This window comes from Ruditapes philippinarum, unplaced genomic scaffold, assembly GCF_026571515.1.
Source record: "Ruditapes philippinarum isolate M1 unplaced genomic scaffold, ASM2657151v2 ctg9617_1_1_1_1, whole genome shotgun sequence".
In the NCBI taxonomy this organism is placed as follows: Eukaryota; Metazoa; Mollusca; class Bivalvia; order Venerida; family Veneridae; genus Ruditapes; species Ruditapes philippinarum.
The window spans coordinates 15,708-30,901 of NW_026862825.1; the positions used below are offsets into that span (position 1 = coordinate 15,708).

Genomic DNA, 15,194 nt, shown 5'->3' on the forward strand with positions numbered 1-15,194 from the left:
GAACGCCGCCTTTCCTTGTTGATCTTGTTTATCATATTTTAACGTTGATTTGTTTTCTTTTTATAAAATAAATGTAAGGCATTCATATTTAAATCTTTTATTTGACAAACACGTGTTTTTTATTCAATGTGTTTGTTATAGTTCATGATCAAAGCGTTGTGTCTGTCTCCCTTTTAGCTAGTGACCTCCATCTAATAGTTTATACTACTGTACTACTCTACTACAATCATAATACTGTTCTGTTAAATGATGTTTAAGTTGCTATTTGAATATTGTATTGTGAGATAATGTATTATTCATTTTACAAATACGGAATCTGCCTGGCATCTGAACACAAAATAATAATTGAAAATCAACCTATATCTGTATACAAAGACATTACAAAAAGCAATTGACATATCAACTAATGTGTATGCTATGAACACAACAAAACAACCTTTATACTTTTGCATCTGATAACTGTTTAAGATGCCTCCAGATGAGCCAAATATTTCATGAAAATCACACTTGATAAAAATGTACAAAGGTTTAAAAAAAGTAGAAATATTCAAGATTCAAGAAATCATTTACATGTTATGTGCAATTAAAGACCGGTGTTTTAGTATTTGCATATTATGACCTCTTTCTGGTAACTTACGTGGATTGTAAATGCCGTTAAAATGTGTAAATTACTGTTTTGTTCACTTCACATTCACATTATTAAGTACATTTTAAACATTTGAATGGAAATCAACATGAATCTGGAGGCATGCTGCTTTAAATATAAAACGAACATTGCGGTCACATAAATTGCTGTAAAGAAGCTACTATTATGATGACATGCATATGAAACAAGCGCCCTATGCTGCCGGCGCTATTAATGCACCCTTTATCAGACGGTACTTTCGTTGATGCAAATGGCGACGTTGATGTAGATGATGTCGATGCAGAAGAAGTCTCCGATGAATTGATAAACCTTATCCTACCCTCAGTATCGGCAAATACGGGGTTATGTTTTGTGAGATAGGTTTTAAACACGTCGGAATCCAGAGAATCTGTGTAGAAATAAAGGCATATTTTTATTTTTAAAAAAGAAACAAATTAAGATACATGTATATGACAATCTATGAAAGTTTAAGATTTCAAAGTTATTCATCAGCATATCTATATGACATAAAAAGATATGAAATGAATTTTAATAAATTTTGTCTTGTTTACTTACTTGTTTGTATATGGTCTAGGTTTCCATCACGAATCATTGTAAACCCGTCTCCGCCTTTGATGGTAAAGTCATTCAGTAATACATTGTAAACTAAATCATTGTTAACCGGCTCATAAATGGGCACCGTACAATTCAAACATCGGACTTCTAGAGAGACTACACGACTTCCTGGTGGCTTTGAGAGATCGTATACGACATGAGCACCTGCAATACAACATGATTTATGTTTGATGATCTTATGATGATTTCACGAAGCTCTAATTATTCACATTAAAGCTGCATGCCTCCTGAAGAGCCAAAATATTCAAGAAAACGAAATTTCAGAAAATTGTATCAAGATTTAAATAAAAAGTAAACTGTTTCTAAATTTAAGTTATAATTTACTTGCTATGTGCGATTTATTACTATTTACTAGTATTTAGTAGTATTTATCTCCATATTTCTACTGCTTGACTAAATAGTAATGGCTACTTTTGCATATTTTGACCTCTCTTTAGTAAAGTACGTGGATTGTAAGCAGCCAATAACACGGAGTCTGGTCAGTGTTCAGGGAGGTCTGGCTCAATGCCATTGCGCTTCTAGCTCTTAACGAGTTTGAATTATTACATAAATTTCTGATAAGTAATAGATTAAAGTTGCTCCTTCTGAGGTCAAAAAAACCTAAAACATGAAATTTGATTTTACATAAATCCAGTAAAGCACTTAAAATGGACAACTATGCGAAGGGTAATAAAATAATTAACTCGGAATTAAATTGAAAATCGATCCTTACAGTCAACGCATTATACAACTTTGTTATACTGAAAAATACACAAAAGCGCGGTTTTCTTTAGTACGGAATCAGCTTTAAAAATGTATCCAACCTGACATTTGAAAGAAAGCCCCAGGTCTGTCATGTCGGTCATATTTTGCTACAGAATGTTCGAAAGCTTGTCGTAAAATAGAGCCATTCAGTTTCACCATGTCGACAACATTACCAAATGGTTGTACTGAGAGCACCTGACCCATTGATATATCCCCTGAAACAAGCAATGAAACTATACACTTCGTCATTATTATTTATACTAAGAATAATGGTTTTAAATATATTCATATAATAGTTGACGTATCAAACATTAACTTGAATGGAATATAATGATTTTGAAGACGTGGAATAGATATATATATAGATAAAACAATCTGATGCTACGCTGTTAATCTTCTATTTGATTTCAAATATAATGTTCTATAAAACATTGTTTAAAATATATTTTCTTTGTCTTGCATGGGCCTATTTAATGAGGAGCATTAGTGCCAGGTGTATGTTTTTTTATTAACTCGAAATTTCGAGTTACTAACTCGAAACTTCGAGTTACTAACTCGAAATTTCGACTTAATTATCTCGAAATTTCGACTTACTAACTCGAAATTTCGACTAATTAACATTACTAGAATGGCCAAATTTATGAGTTACCAAGAGTTTAGATAATATTAGATATAGTAGGGAGTGCGGTTGAACGATGGGGTGCCTGGACAAACTATTAAAGTTGAATTTTAACTAAGTAATGGCATGTACATGCCCGACCTAAAAAAAACACAAGGCTTCCTTTAATGTGTACGTTCAGGCGTTCTTCAGACGTTGTATTGTATCCTACATGTTCGACCATATCTTTTCACTTATCATATTCTTCTCATCCATGTGAATAAAACGATCCTATATACTTCGCGTGTGGGACATCTGAGGAAAGTATCGCGGAGTGACCAAAATAGGGGTGCTGGGGCCTTTGTCAAATTTGTTGGACTGACTATATTTCTTGTAAAATCGGATGCTTTTATATTATTCCCAACATGTATATAACAACAAGTTCCACTTTCAACAAAATATGAATCAAAGTCTTAGTAAATAATGAATAATGTTACAAAAACATTGTTAGTATAAAGAAACGTGGCAGACTAACTGGCGTATTCACGCCATTTAAAACTTATTTAACACATGATTTTACATCTCCACAAAAAAGCGAAGGATATGTTCAGTATGTGTGGACAATTTGACCCTATCAAATTTTTCTGTTAAATACATAGGTGCTCTGTCAATGCGCAACAGCTACAAACGAAAGAAAATATTTGAATTCAATCCTTGCTTTCACCGGTAACCAATGAAAGTCGTGCAATATAAGTCGAAATTTCGAGTTAATAAGTCGAAATTTCGAGTTAGAAAGTCGAAATTTCGAGTTACTAGGTCGAAATTTCGAGTTAATTAGTCGAAATTTCGAGATAAGTTACTCGAAATTTCGACTCAATAACTCAAAATTTCGACTTATTAACTCGAAATTTCGAGATAAGTAAGTCGAAATTTCGAGTAAGTAACTCGAAATTTCGAGTTACTAACTCGAAATTTCGAGTTAATGAAAAACATACACCTGGCACTAATGCTCTTCCGTACCTATTCGAAGCAAATAAGACAACAGAGGTTTAATTCGAAATGATAGCCTGAAACTCTATTCAATGAACAAGAATGTGATAAATGTACCTGGTTCGGTGGACGCTCGAATACCTCCCCCGGACAGTAGTGCTATAGACGCTAGTGCCCATGTATCATTAGACTGTCGTTTGTCTATATGATATTCTACCATTGAATCCGTCAGAAGATTACCTGTATATTGACATAAAGACTTTAAAGACTTCAATCATTTACCATGGAAACAATGAGCCCTCGTCTGTTTGAAAACTTTTAGTTAGCTACTTTTTACTGACAACTTTGCAAGTTTTACTTACTTGTGTTTACAATTACATCTATGATAAAGTAATTTATAATAGTTCAGCTGTACAATGTGTTAGAGCCTATATAGTACTAGTATGTGTCACGAAATAGTTTGCATAATTCATAAAGTAGGATACTCCTAATGTTCATTTCCTGGTTGTTAATTAGCTCTAAGGTTATAACACTCCGTGTTTATAAACAATCAGCGCATTTAATCTTCTTTAGGACATTGACTTCATGCGACGAAGAAAGAAAATAGAAGAAAAAAACTAACCAGAGTTACATTCCCTCAGCCTACACTGAATGGGATCACCCTCAAGTTTGACAACAGTCCTCCCAACAATCTGAGCTTTCATTGCTTCTAGCGGTTTCTTCATTTCATTTATAACATTCAACGTCTCTTGGTCTTTGAAAAGAAGAACACATATAAAATCTTCTCATTAGTATAATTATAATGTTCAGTAAGCGTATAAAGCTGTCATCACTGTGTTAATATACAAACTCAAGGGCTTCTATCGTTTGAATGTTTTGTGGGGTTCTTTTTTTTTTTTTGGGGGGGGGGGGGGGGTGAGGGTTAAACAATAAAAAGACGAAAAAACCACTACTTGTAAAAAGAAATACATACATCATTTCTGCTACACATAAGATACATTAAATCGTGAAATAAATGTTAAAAATTAGCAACTGAATGGTCCAATTAAAAACATTTCAGTGTCTAGAAATTGTGAAAAGGGTCAGATTCTAATTAAATTGAGATAACTTTCCGGTAACATTACATAAGTAAATACATATGAATTATCTAAAGTGAATAAGGTTAACGCTGCAGAAATAGAAATATGAGAGCAATCGGTTGAAACCGGAAAGTTAGTTTTGAGCATGATTGCATATCCAGCATGTACAGAATTATACTCAATGGACATCTGTTCAACTTTATAAAACTTTAAATATGCAGCGCAGACCTACCCTCTAGAACTGCCATATGTAGTTATCAATATTGAAACATATAAAAACGTAGATGCATTTCCAACATACCTTGGAGGATACTTTTATCTAACAGAACTGGCGAACCAGACCAAGATTTAACTTCAAAGTCATCATCAAAAGTCACGTTAATAAAGCCCATATATTTGCCCCATGCATATGCCTGAACAACAGGTACTTTACGTCCACTTGTTTGATTTATTATCGTAGGATATGGACCCTCTATCTCTTCTTTGGATGGTTTTTCTCCTACAATTGCATGTGAAATCTAAAACCTTTGTTCTTGCTTTTTACTTAAATCATTGTCTGTGTATTAAGTAGAAAAAAAATGAATTACGCTACGTTATATAAATGGAAAAATTAGTTACACTCGTCGTTAAATGGAATGATTTCTGACGTAGTTGTTACTTACAAGCAAAGTGACTTTATATTGTTAATATTGATTAACAATATGTCGTTTTCAAGATGAATGAAAGCACCAAAGTATTATTCGAACATCTGTTTAGTATTGAACCTGGTATAAATAAAATGTACCTGTATATAAGAAAGTATGCGAATGTCCGCCAACTATGACATCAATATTGTCCACTTCTCTTGCAACCTTTTTATCCATGCCGTACCCGGCGTGACTCAAACCGATAATAACTTTAACCCCTGCGTCTCTTAACTTGTTTGCTTCCTTTCTTACGGTTGTGACTTCATCTTGAAACTGAACCGTGTCTCCTAAATGGATCAAAACAATATATCATATTCTAAATGGGAATACTTTTTTTTCGCAATTTTAAAAAAGGAAATCAGAAATATTAGAAATCCGGACTTATTTACTCATTTAAATAGTGAGCGGTAGATTAGAGGTTTATTTATCGTTTATGTATTTTATCGTCTGCAAATTGCATTTTCCACATACATGTAATCCTTTTAATCTGACTGTTATATGAAACGATCAAACTAAAAATAACATATTTAACCTTTAGAAAAGCTGAAGGCTGCTTTAAACCCGGATATATAAAAAACAAATTTGTTTTCTTTATATCGCAAAACAGATCACCTGGGAAAAGCTAAAAGACGAGTTTCGTCGGATAATATACGGTTGTGTTAAACACTTACAAGAAAATCATTGATGCAAAGCATCAAAGGGCGACGCCAAAAGAATTTGATCCAGATTTGCACCTAAATACTTAACAAAAGATGTGTACTTTATAGCAGTACCATTACATATGACCTGGAGGCTAGGGCCAGTTTAAGTTGAAACTTAAACCAAAAAAGAATAGACTTTGTCTTGCCAAGATGCAAAGACAATTTATAGTCAATTAAGCAATCTTATAAGACTCATGCTATAAGAAAGAATTTCTTCAGATTTATTTTATGAGACACAAGGATTCCTGAGTCATCAGCATATAATCACAGGCACGAGTATCGGACCTGGGAAGAAAAAATATGACCAGATGACCAGATTGATAAAAAAAACTGTGTTTATAAAAACCAAAAAAAAAATGTAAATAATGATCCCCTTTAAAAATATACTATCAACTTGAAGTATATTTTTAAAGGGGGTCATTATTTACATTTTATTTTGGTTGTTGACACTTTTAAGATGAACACAGGTTTTTTTATCAATCTGGCCATATTTTTTCTTCCAAGGTCTGATACTCGTGCCTGTGCATTATAATAAAAGCTTACTGCTTAGGGTTGAAGACATGTAATTGACATATATTAGACATAAAAGAGGACCTAAAATGAACATCAGGGGGACAGCATAGGTACTCAGAGCAGTAGTAGAATGAGTACCAGCCACATCAACCAGCTACTATCAGAGATAAGACTTAAACCATGTAAGAATGTCATTATATATGGCAGATGCTTGAAGTTTCATGAAGAAGAAGAAAAACAACTTCTTCATGTGCAGTATAGTGTGTTCAACTGTATCAAATGCCCTTTGTAGATCTAAAAGTATCATACAATACTGCCTTTGTCCATTTCAAATAATGCAATCTGTTAAATGAATCAAACATGTGTCAATTGAAAAACCACTTCTAAACCCTGACTAAAACTGCCTGACCATGACTCGAACCCATGACTTTCAGAAGACCAACTGAGCTATCCGGCCTGCTACACATTTTCTCTTTAATAATGAAACAGTTCTAAACCACAACATATTTCCCCACTATATCGATTTGTGTTCGTGAATTTCTTATGTTACAGAGCATAGGAAATTGAACTCATGCTTATATGCAGTCACAGGATGAGAAAAACTTTGAGCTTGACCAGAACTCAAACCTGTGACCAACATAAGAAATTTTATGAAGGCTGATTTGTATTTTGCATCAAGGGCACCGGGCAAAAACATGAAAATGCAACAAACAAACCACTTTGTGGTAGATTGTATTTTCATGTTTTCATCTGGCGCCCAGTTACTTTTTGTACTATGTTGGTTTTCATGTGGCACAAATCACCCTCTATAAATTTAGTGCACAAATTTATTCAAGGGCAAGTAACAATCTACTCTATGTACAGTCTGTTGTCGGGTTGACTCAGAAGACCTGGAGGTTGAGACCGGTGTCCCTTCATTACAAATAGATAAGACAGAAGCTGTTCTTTTCAAACTATGCACATGTTAGAAAAAAAATAGAATAACTATTCAGAATATGATTTTTTGAGACTTTATTAATTATATTGATTGATCCAAGTTTAAGGACATTTTCAATCAATACATGTTTTATCATTTATAACTTTAAATGAAAGTCTCATCCCTTTAATAATAATGACATAACTGTATCTCTTTAAATGCAGAAAAATTATCTCAAAAGTCTCAACATATCAATATACTACTGTCTAAGATATACATGTATGCACATAACATTAATAATTCCCAGTTTATATTAAATAAATATGAAATCCTAACATTGACATTAACATGCTTTTGATGACCTTACAACTGGTGAATTATATACAACAAAAATAGTATTATAAGTAATACCTAAGATAGACAGAAAAGAACAAATAATTTAGTAAACATGAGTTACTTCCCCTTACAATAAAGAAAACCTGAAACCCAAAAGAACACCCTAAACAGCAAAATTATGAAATGCTGCAGGTTCAGTTTTATCAAGCCATGCAAATTAATGGTAAAGTATTCATAAAAAAATAGATGGCCATGTGTCAGCAGTAATTGCAGAAAATCGGATAGCTTTCAACATCCGGATACTGGTACACTTTGTAAAAACAACCATTCTGCGCAACAGATAAATGTAATAAGGATAAAATCAATAGGATAATCGTTTACAACAGTTCCATTACCTATCCTTATACTCAATTGCAGGTGAACTTTCTTCTTGTAGGAAAATTTTGAAAATGTATAAATGAATGAATGAACTGATACGGCCTCAATCTAGACCACAACGATATTCGAAATCCGGGTTTTAGTATTGTCATTAAAACTAAGGGACAATCTGTTAAACTTAACCTGTAATTTCGTGAAAATAATATCACAATGCACATGCTTTTTACATAAAGTTATTAAATACAAATATAACAACACATTTGTTTACTTGATTTTTACGAATCAAAATAAAACTAATTAACACAACATGAAATTAACTGCTAATAATAACAGCTCCTTCCATAGGCAAAAATAAAAAGCGTTCCATAATAGACGACGCCGCTCACCGGCGTCGCCAATGAAACCGACAAAAAAGTCCAAATACATAAAAAAAAGATTTATAGAGCTTTCTGTGAGTTATGAAAATGTAAGTATACGTGAGAAATATCAAAAACATGTAAACTTTGATGTTTTGCTGTATAGTAAATGATACAAGAGCAGCATCTTCTATTCAGCATTAATGAAGCAACAGTTTTTGACAAATATAAGAAATAAGCAAATAAATCTACAAAAGTTTAAACCTGCGTTTGATATGAACGCTGTGTCTGTAGTAATGTAACCAATCAGACCGATTTTGACTCCGCCTACTTCTTTTATCATTGTAGCGTTAAATAGACCTTGTAATTTCTCTTCTCTACTGACGTCAATGTTTGCATCTATTACCGGCACAGTAAGATTTTTAAGGTAAGGAGCCAACCCAGCTACACCTCGGTCAAATTCGTGATTCCCTAGACACTATCAAATTAAAAGATAGAGTCAAGTCAAATATCTTAGTGTCAAAAACAAATACATGTTCATTGCCAAGTATTTAAATTTAAAAAAATGAATTTATGATGATTTTAGATATGGCATGTATGCAGTAGTCCCGCCTCGAAAATGCTTAGTCGTGAAAACACAAAGATATAAAAGTCAAACTTTGAATCTGTTTTGCATTTTAGAGGCGAACATACAAAAGGCCGATAAAAGAACTGTTCCACTACAGGACATATGACCTAAATGTTAATAGGAAAAGTGGAAGTTGTCGTATTTTCGTTTCTCTTTATCGCTTATTGCTGCATTATTGCTTTGTAGCGTATCTAAGTTCCTGGTGCGGAACGCATTTATAATTTTACATGAATTAACTTATAAAATGATGGCCCTATTTTTTTTAATTGATCCAGCATGGATACAGAAATGAAATAAACTAAAGTGCAATGTTCCACATAGAAAGTAATAAGTCGACTATTCACCAAAATATATAAATGGCAACATTATTAAAAAACATACAACGGCATCATAATTTTCCATGTTGACAAACTTCGCGGCAGCCTGACCTTGATATTTGTTGAACCAAAGCGTTCCAGTAAATCTGTCGCCAGCATCTAACACTAGTGTGTTCTTATAATGTGCCCGGGCATCTGAAGATATTATTCACACAATCATGAACTATTAACAATTGTAATGCCTGGTTCAATATACAAAGGTTTCGATAAATGTTTGGCTGATTCTAATATTTTTTCAGATGCTGTGAGATCATTGTAAAAATCCAGATAAGGAAATAAAATCATGTTACTGACTGAATGCTTGATTTTTCTTTTTCTGTTAAAATGCGAAACATTTGAAGGATAAATGAAAGAGTTCAAATATAATACATTTGAAATATTGAAATAGCTCTGTAATATTTTTTCTATTATTTTAGAAATCTAGTATATCTTAAATGTTTTTTTGTTTTTTTTATTTAATCATATTCATTTACTATCTTTAGGAAATATAAAAGCGCTATGTTCACCAAGCACGAAATGTCTCCATCTTAGATATTTATAAAAATCTAAAGAAGCGTCAATTTGATAGGTAGTTGATTACTCCCAATCCACTACTACCTACCGGCAGGTAGTTAGTAATTCGAACTTTGCATGTTTCCCTTAAAAAACAGCAACAAAAAACAACAAAAATAAACAGTAAGAATTTTTCCGGAATAAATATAATGGATAGATGTGTTTTTCAACATTGAAACACATTGTCTCACTATGTCCACCAGCGGAATCAGTTGGCTATAGTACAATATGCTGACCAGTTAAACTTATAGTAGGATCTGCTGTTAAGTTAATCTTAAAGTGAAAATTGTTGACTACTTATGTTAGATATATAGAAAAAATTATGTGTTGACGTAAATTTCTAATTACATGTATCTTTATTTACAATGTTAGTAATATAATAAAAATTAATTATAAATAAATTATACATCTTACAAAACGATAAAACCACTGATGACGAATTCAATGGAATTATCAATATAATTTGTTTGTCCTTTTTATACAAGTAATAAACATTTTATTACATTTTCCGTCCATGTATAACTCTTTCAGTATTTATATATTAAATGTTTCTTATTATTGATTTATAATTATAATTTAACATTATTAGTATTCAGAAAAGAAAGAAACAAAAAAAAAGAAAAAGGAAAAGAAAAAAACAAGAAGAAAAAGATTTATTGACAAAAGTAAATTTATCCCATATTCTATACCGGCAGCGTATTCGCCAGCAGTTTAGAACCGTCCACTAGAAGGCGAGTGTCGACAATGCGATAACACGATGGCGACAGTGCGACAATGCGATGACGACAGTACGACAATGCGACAGTGTGACAGTGCGATGGCGACAGTGCGATAACACTGTCGTCATCGTACTATCGCGTTATCGCATTGTCGTCATCGCACTGTGGCATTGTCGTCATCGCACTGTCGCATTGTTGTAATCGCACTGTCGCATTGTCGTCATCGCACTGTCGAACTATTAAAGTATAACTATTAACGTGTAACCACGATGGCACTAACGGTATTCCGTAATTTTCCCTTTTTGTTGTCGCTTATCTCCTTTGATACAATATTTAATTGAAATCTTATCTTTTTCAAGGGCAGTTATATATAATTACAAAGTTTTGCATCAGGTAATGCATAAAGCAAGCGAAATATTTGACAACACTTGAGATTGTACGTTTTTTGTTGTTTTTTAACGAATTGAGATAATATTTCAAGTGTATCTTTCGTATAAATTGCAAAGCAGCCAAAATAAACGACCTGTAACAACGATTGTTAATAATAAAAACATTCGGTAGCAATAAGGGTATGTTTACATTTAAATTCCTATGCAACCAAGAAATGTAATTTTGAACGTCAAAAGTGTTTAATTTTGTTCTATAATGAGTACCTAATGCATATACATGTACATCTTCAAAGTACTATGCACTAAATTATACATTACATTCCATGATAATTAAGTATACAAGTTTTATATTAATTGTTTGTAAAATTTATGAATTCATTATTTAATATACATGGACATTGTACTTGCAAACGGAGTGAGTTCAATAATTCAAAATGTTATTTGGTATGAATTAATTATTACTTAGAGTTCAGTATTAATTAATAGCGTGCCGCAGTTCAATATCCATTTATTCGAATAAAATTGAAATGGGAATTTGGCAAAATATAAAAACAAAAAATGCAGTTTATCTTACGTGCCCATAGATATCATTGAAAGCAAAAACATAATTATACATGCATGAATGGTTTAAAGCTGCACGGCTCCAGATGAGCCAAAATATTTCACGAAATTCAATCTTTAATAAGGTAAAAAGATTCAATATCTAATTAATTATATACATGTTATAAGCGATAAATGACTGATTTTGCAGTATCAATTACTATAATTCTACGCAGTAAGAGGTATTTATGTATATTTTGACCTCTTTTTGCTACTTAACGTGCATGGATTGTAAGTGCCGTTTGCAATGTGCAAAATTACTGTCTTTGTTCGCCTCACAGTATTTTACTTTTAAATACATTTTCAAAATTTTAATGAAAATAAGCATGAATCTGGAGCCATGCTGCTTTTATGATAATCGTTCGTTTGTACCAGTGAAATACATGTGAGTGAACGTCATGTAATACAATTGGCGTCCCCAGCGATATACAAGATATATATGAGCCGCGTCATAACAAAACCAACGTAATGCGTTTGCGACCAGCATGGATCCAGACCAGCCTGCGCATCCGCGCAGTCTGTTCATCATCAATGCTGTTCGCTTACAAACCCTATTACAAGTAGAGGAAAGCGAACAGCACGGATCCTGATCAGACTGCGCGGATGCGCAGGCTTGTCTGGATCCCTGCTGGTCGCAAACGCATTGCGTTGGTTTTGTCGTGACGCGGCTCATATTTATTTACATTTTCAAAGTTATGAATTTGTTTTCAAATAAAGATTGGTAAATGAATATACCTTTGATGAATTGATTGCGCCTGGCTTCTCCACCATAACATTTACCTTCTCTTGCCTGTCCGTCTGTACATTCCCCCGAGTACACGTTAATCTGGTCAAAATGCGCGTGCACGTCATTGTTATGAACAATAGTCAACGTAAATTCACCATTCAAGGTATCTATGAATGCAATAATTCCATATACGTAAAATGCAATATGTTTATATGTCAACATCCTCATTATTAGAGCATCAAGGTGTATTCGATAAGTTGCAGTGACATATAGAATGTTATGATATCTCTTTACTCTTATCGCGTTATATAAACTAGTAGTTGTATGCCACTTAGTGCGAGAACAATTCAGATATGAATTAAATAAAATATACTTGAAAGGTAATAACCGTATATACTCGTATGAAATGTACAAATTTAACACGATATCATTCAAACTAAGTTAAATACGAATTATGTATAGTCATGACGTGTATTCAAAATGGATTGTTAACTAAAACGTATTTATTTCTATGTTTGTCGCCAACCAACCTTCTCCCGACCAATTACTTGCTTTGTACTATTAGTACATTATATGTTACGTTTTTAAACAATTTATTTTTGTACCTTGTTATTTTCAAAAAAGGTTATTATATGCCTACATACATGCAATACTATGTTTATCAACCAAAAGATTAGACCAGCTTTCGGTTTTGATACATATTCATGTGTGTAAATTGTAAATATCCATTGGTTGCCATGATTCGGTACTCTATAAATTTTTACAGTGTTACTTTGATACTGTATTGAAATTTGGCAGATACTATGGTGGCCGATTGCGGCCATTTCAAACCCGCGCTGTATCATAAAATGTCGCGGGCAACTTACAAATCCGCGAGATTTTCTGCCAAAATCTTACAAAATGTCGCGGGGAACGTATAAAACACTATATTTTACAAGTACAAATGTTGCTGCAATGCAGCAATTGAGAAGCTCCGCGCAAAAAAAAATGCGCTCATTACAGATACCATACCAAATTATTCCTACGCACAGGTCATGTTATATTCAGATTAAGTACTATTGTAGATTTTTCCGAATGTTTTGTGAACCATTTTTTTGCATAATTATACTTATCTTATGCACTGTCCATAATTAAAAAGAGGGGGCAGATATTTCATTTGAAAAAATGCTTTCACTGATGCCTACCTGGTAAGGAAAGTAATTCCATTGAATACAAACAAGACTTACAAGACTTGTGAATGTTATGTGACATGACTGTACTGTGTTCTGTTTGTGTCACTACTGTAGTCAGTAACATAAGATGATAAAATATAAAAGTATGTTTTTATTATTATTATCATTGTAACAAATATACAAATAGTTACAAAAGGGACTTATATTATAATATAGTAATATTACATGCATTTTTAATGTCAAATTAAAAAAAATGCTTTATTTCAATACTGATAGAAGACTGTTACCTGAATTTTAGGCAGGTATGAGGAAATTCACTATGCGAGTCAAAGATATAAAAGCTACTTGACATTGGTGATATATAAAAAGCTATTGTTAATTGATTTATTGGGAATAAAACCATTCATAAAATAAAACAATACACCTCATGTTGAAACTGCATATCTATATATAGTCTATGTTTAATGAGGGTCCTTCCGCCCGTACGGGCACAATATGCAGCTTTCGCTTTCGAGTACGGACCCCCGGACATGTCACCAGTCATGCCCTTAAAGAGTTAATTTTAAAGCACAGAGTGTTGATAATTTACCTCCGTGCAAGGCGTGCATTACTAATATTACTACAGAAATGTAACATTATATACTAAAGTTATAATTATTTCAAAACAACCAATATATCAACATGTTATTATTAAACATTTAGTTTCATAAATATAAATTAAGAATAATTATCAAAAGCAAAATTATTAAAGTCTTATGCCTGAAATCTTCTTTATATTGACAAATTCAATCACTAATAGTATACTTGAAATGCTGTGTGTAAATGTAATTCAAAATGTAACAAATTATAATTTCATGTACTACTAAAAAAGGGAAATAACAAATTTATTACTAAGTGTCAAAAATCAGAACATTAATAGCTATTTCTAGCTTTCGAATTCATGTACAGCAGAACTGCTTTCCGGTTCTCATTAATTAATATGACACGCTGCGAATCACCGAAGGGGGAACCAATATAAAAATCGAAAGGAGTTATTAAATCCGAATTTATTTTTAGCTGTAAATCGAAGGGATTAATTGTTAAAATCCGAGCCCATGGACAAAAAAAAATAGTAAACACAAATAGCTCCGCGCCTGTGGGCGCGGAGCAATAACAGTTGTTAGAAACAGCAAGATACATTTTGACTTCAGTGACCGGTAGCGTCCATTGTTTGACTACATTTTATCCCTCGTTTGCCTAAAAAAAGTCGAGAAACAGAAAATAATCCGCGACATTTTTTGCAAGTGTTGAAGAAATTCTACAAAAGTCGAGGGGAGAATTATAGGCCGCGACTTTTTATTTCTCAACGACTTTTCCATAAAAAAGTCGCGAATGTTTTAACAGCGACTTTTTGTATAAAATCCGCGACTTTTTGGACGCGACTTTTTGCGCAGAGACATTCCCCGGACTGAATGCTCAAACTCGACTTTTAC

General features: G+C 32.8%; 1 protein-coding gene across 1 annotated transcript; it reads right to left on the bottom strand.

Annotated features, from left to right (window-relative positions):
- Window positions 1-112: 112 nt before the first annotated feature.
- Window positions 113-12,991, bottom strand: LOC132720322 (snake venom 5'-nucleotidase-like). Its single transcript, XM_060704448.1, has 10 exons — window positions 12,559-12,991; window positions 9,568-9,698; window positions 8,823-9,036; window positions 5,457-5,645; window positions 4,974-5,171; window positions 4,216-4,347; window positions 3,711-3,833; window positions 2,065-2,220; window positions 1,202-1,405; window positions 113-1,034 (listed from the first exon to the last, which is right to left on the bottom strand). The coding sequence occupies exons 1-10, from the start codon at window positions 12,776-12,778 to the stop codon at window positions 781-783; spliced, it is 1,821 nt and encodes a 606-aa protein (XP_060560431.1). The 5' UTR covers window positions 12,779-12,991; the 3' UTR covers window positions 113-780.
- Window positions 12,992-15,194: the final 2,203 nt, after the last annotated feature.

What these genes read in the sequence shown, in the direction of transcription:
- LOC132720322 (XM_060704448.1), bottom strand. Translation starts at nt 12,778, where the DNA reads ATGAGGATGTTGACATATAAACATATTGCATTTTACGTATATGGAATT. An exon ending in AGCGTTCATATCAAACGCAG is followed by an intron (nt 5,646 to 8,822) that starts GTTTAAACTTTT and finishes TGATCCATTTAG; the next exon opens with GAGACACGGTTCAGTTTCAA. An exon ending in GGCTTTCTTTCAAATGTCAG is followed by an intron (nt 1,406 to 2,064) that starts GTTGGATACATT and finishes GTTGTATTGCAG; the next exon opens with GTGCTCATGTCGTATACGAT.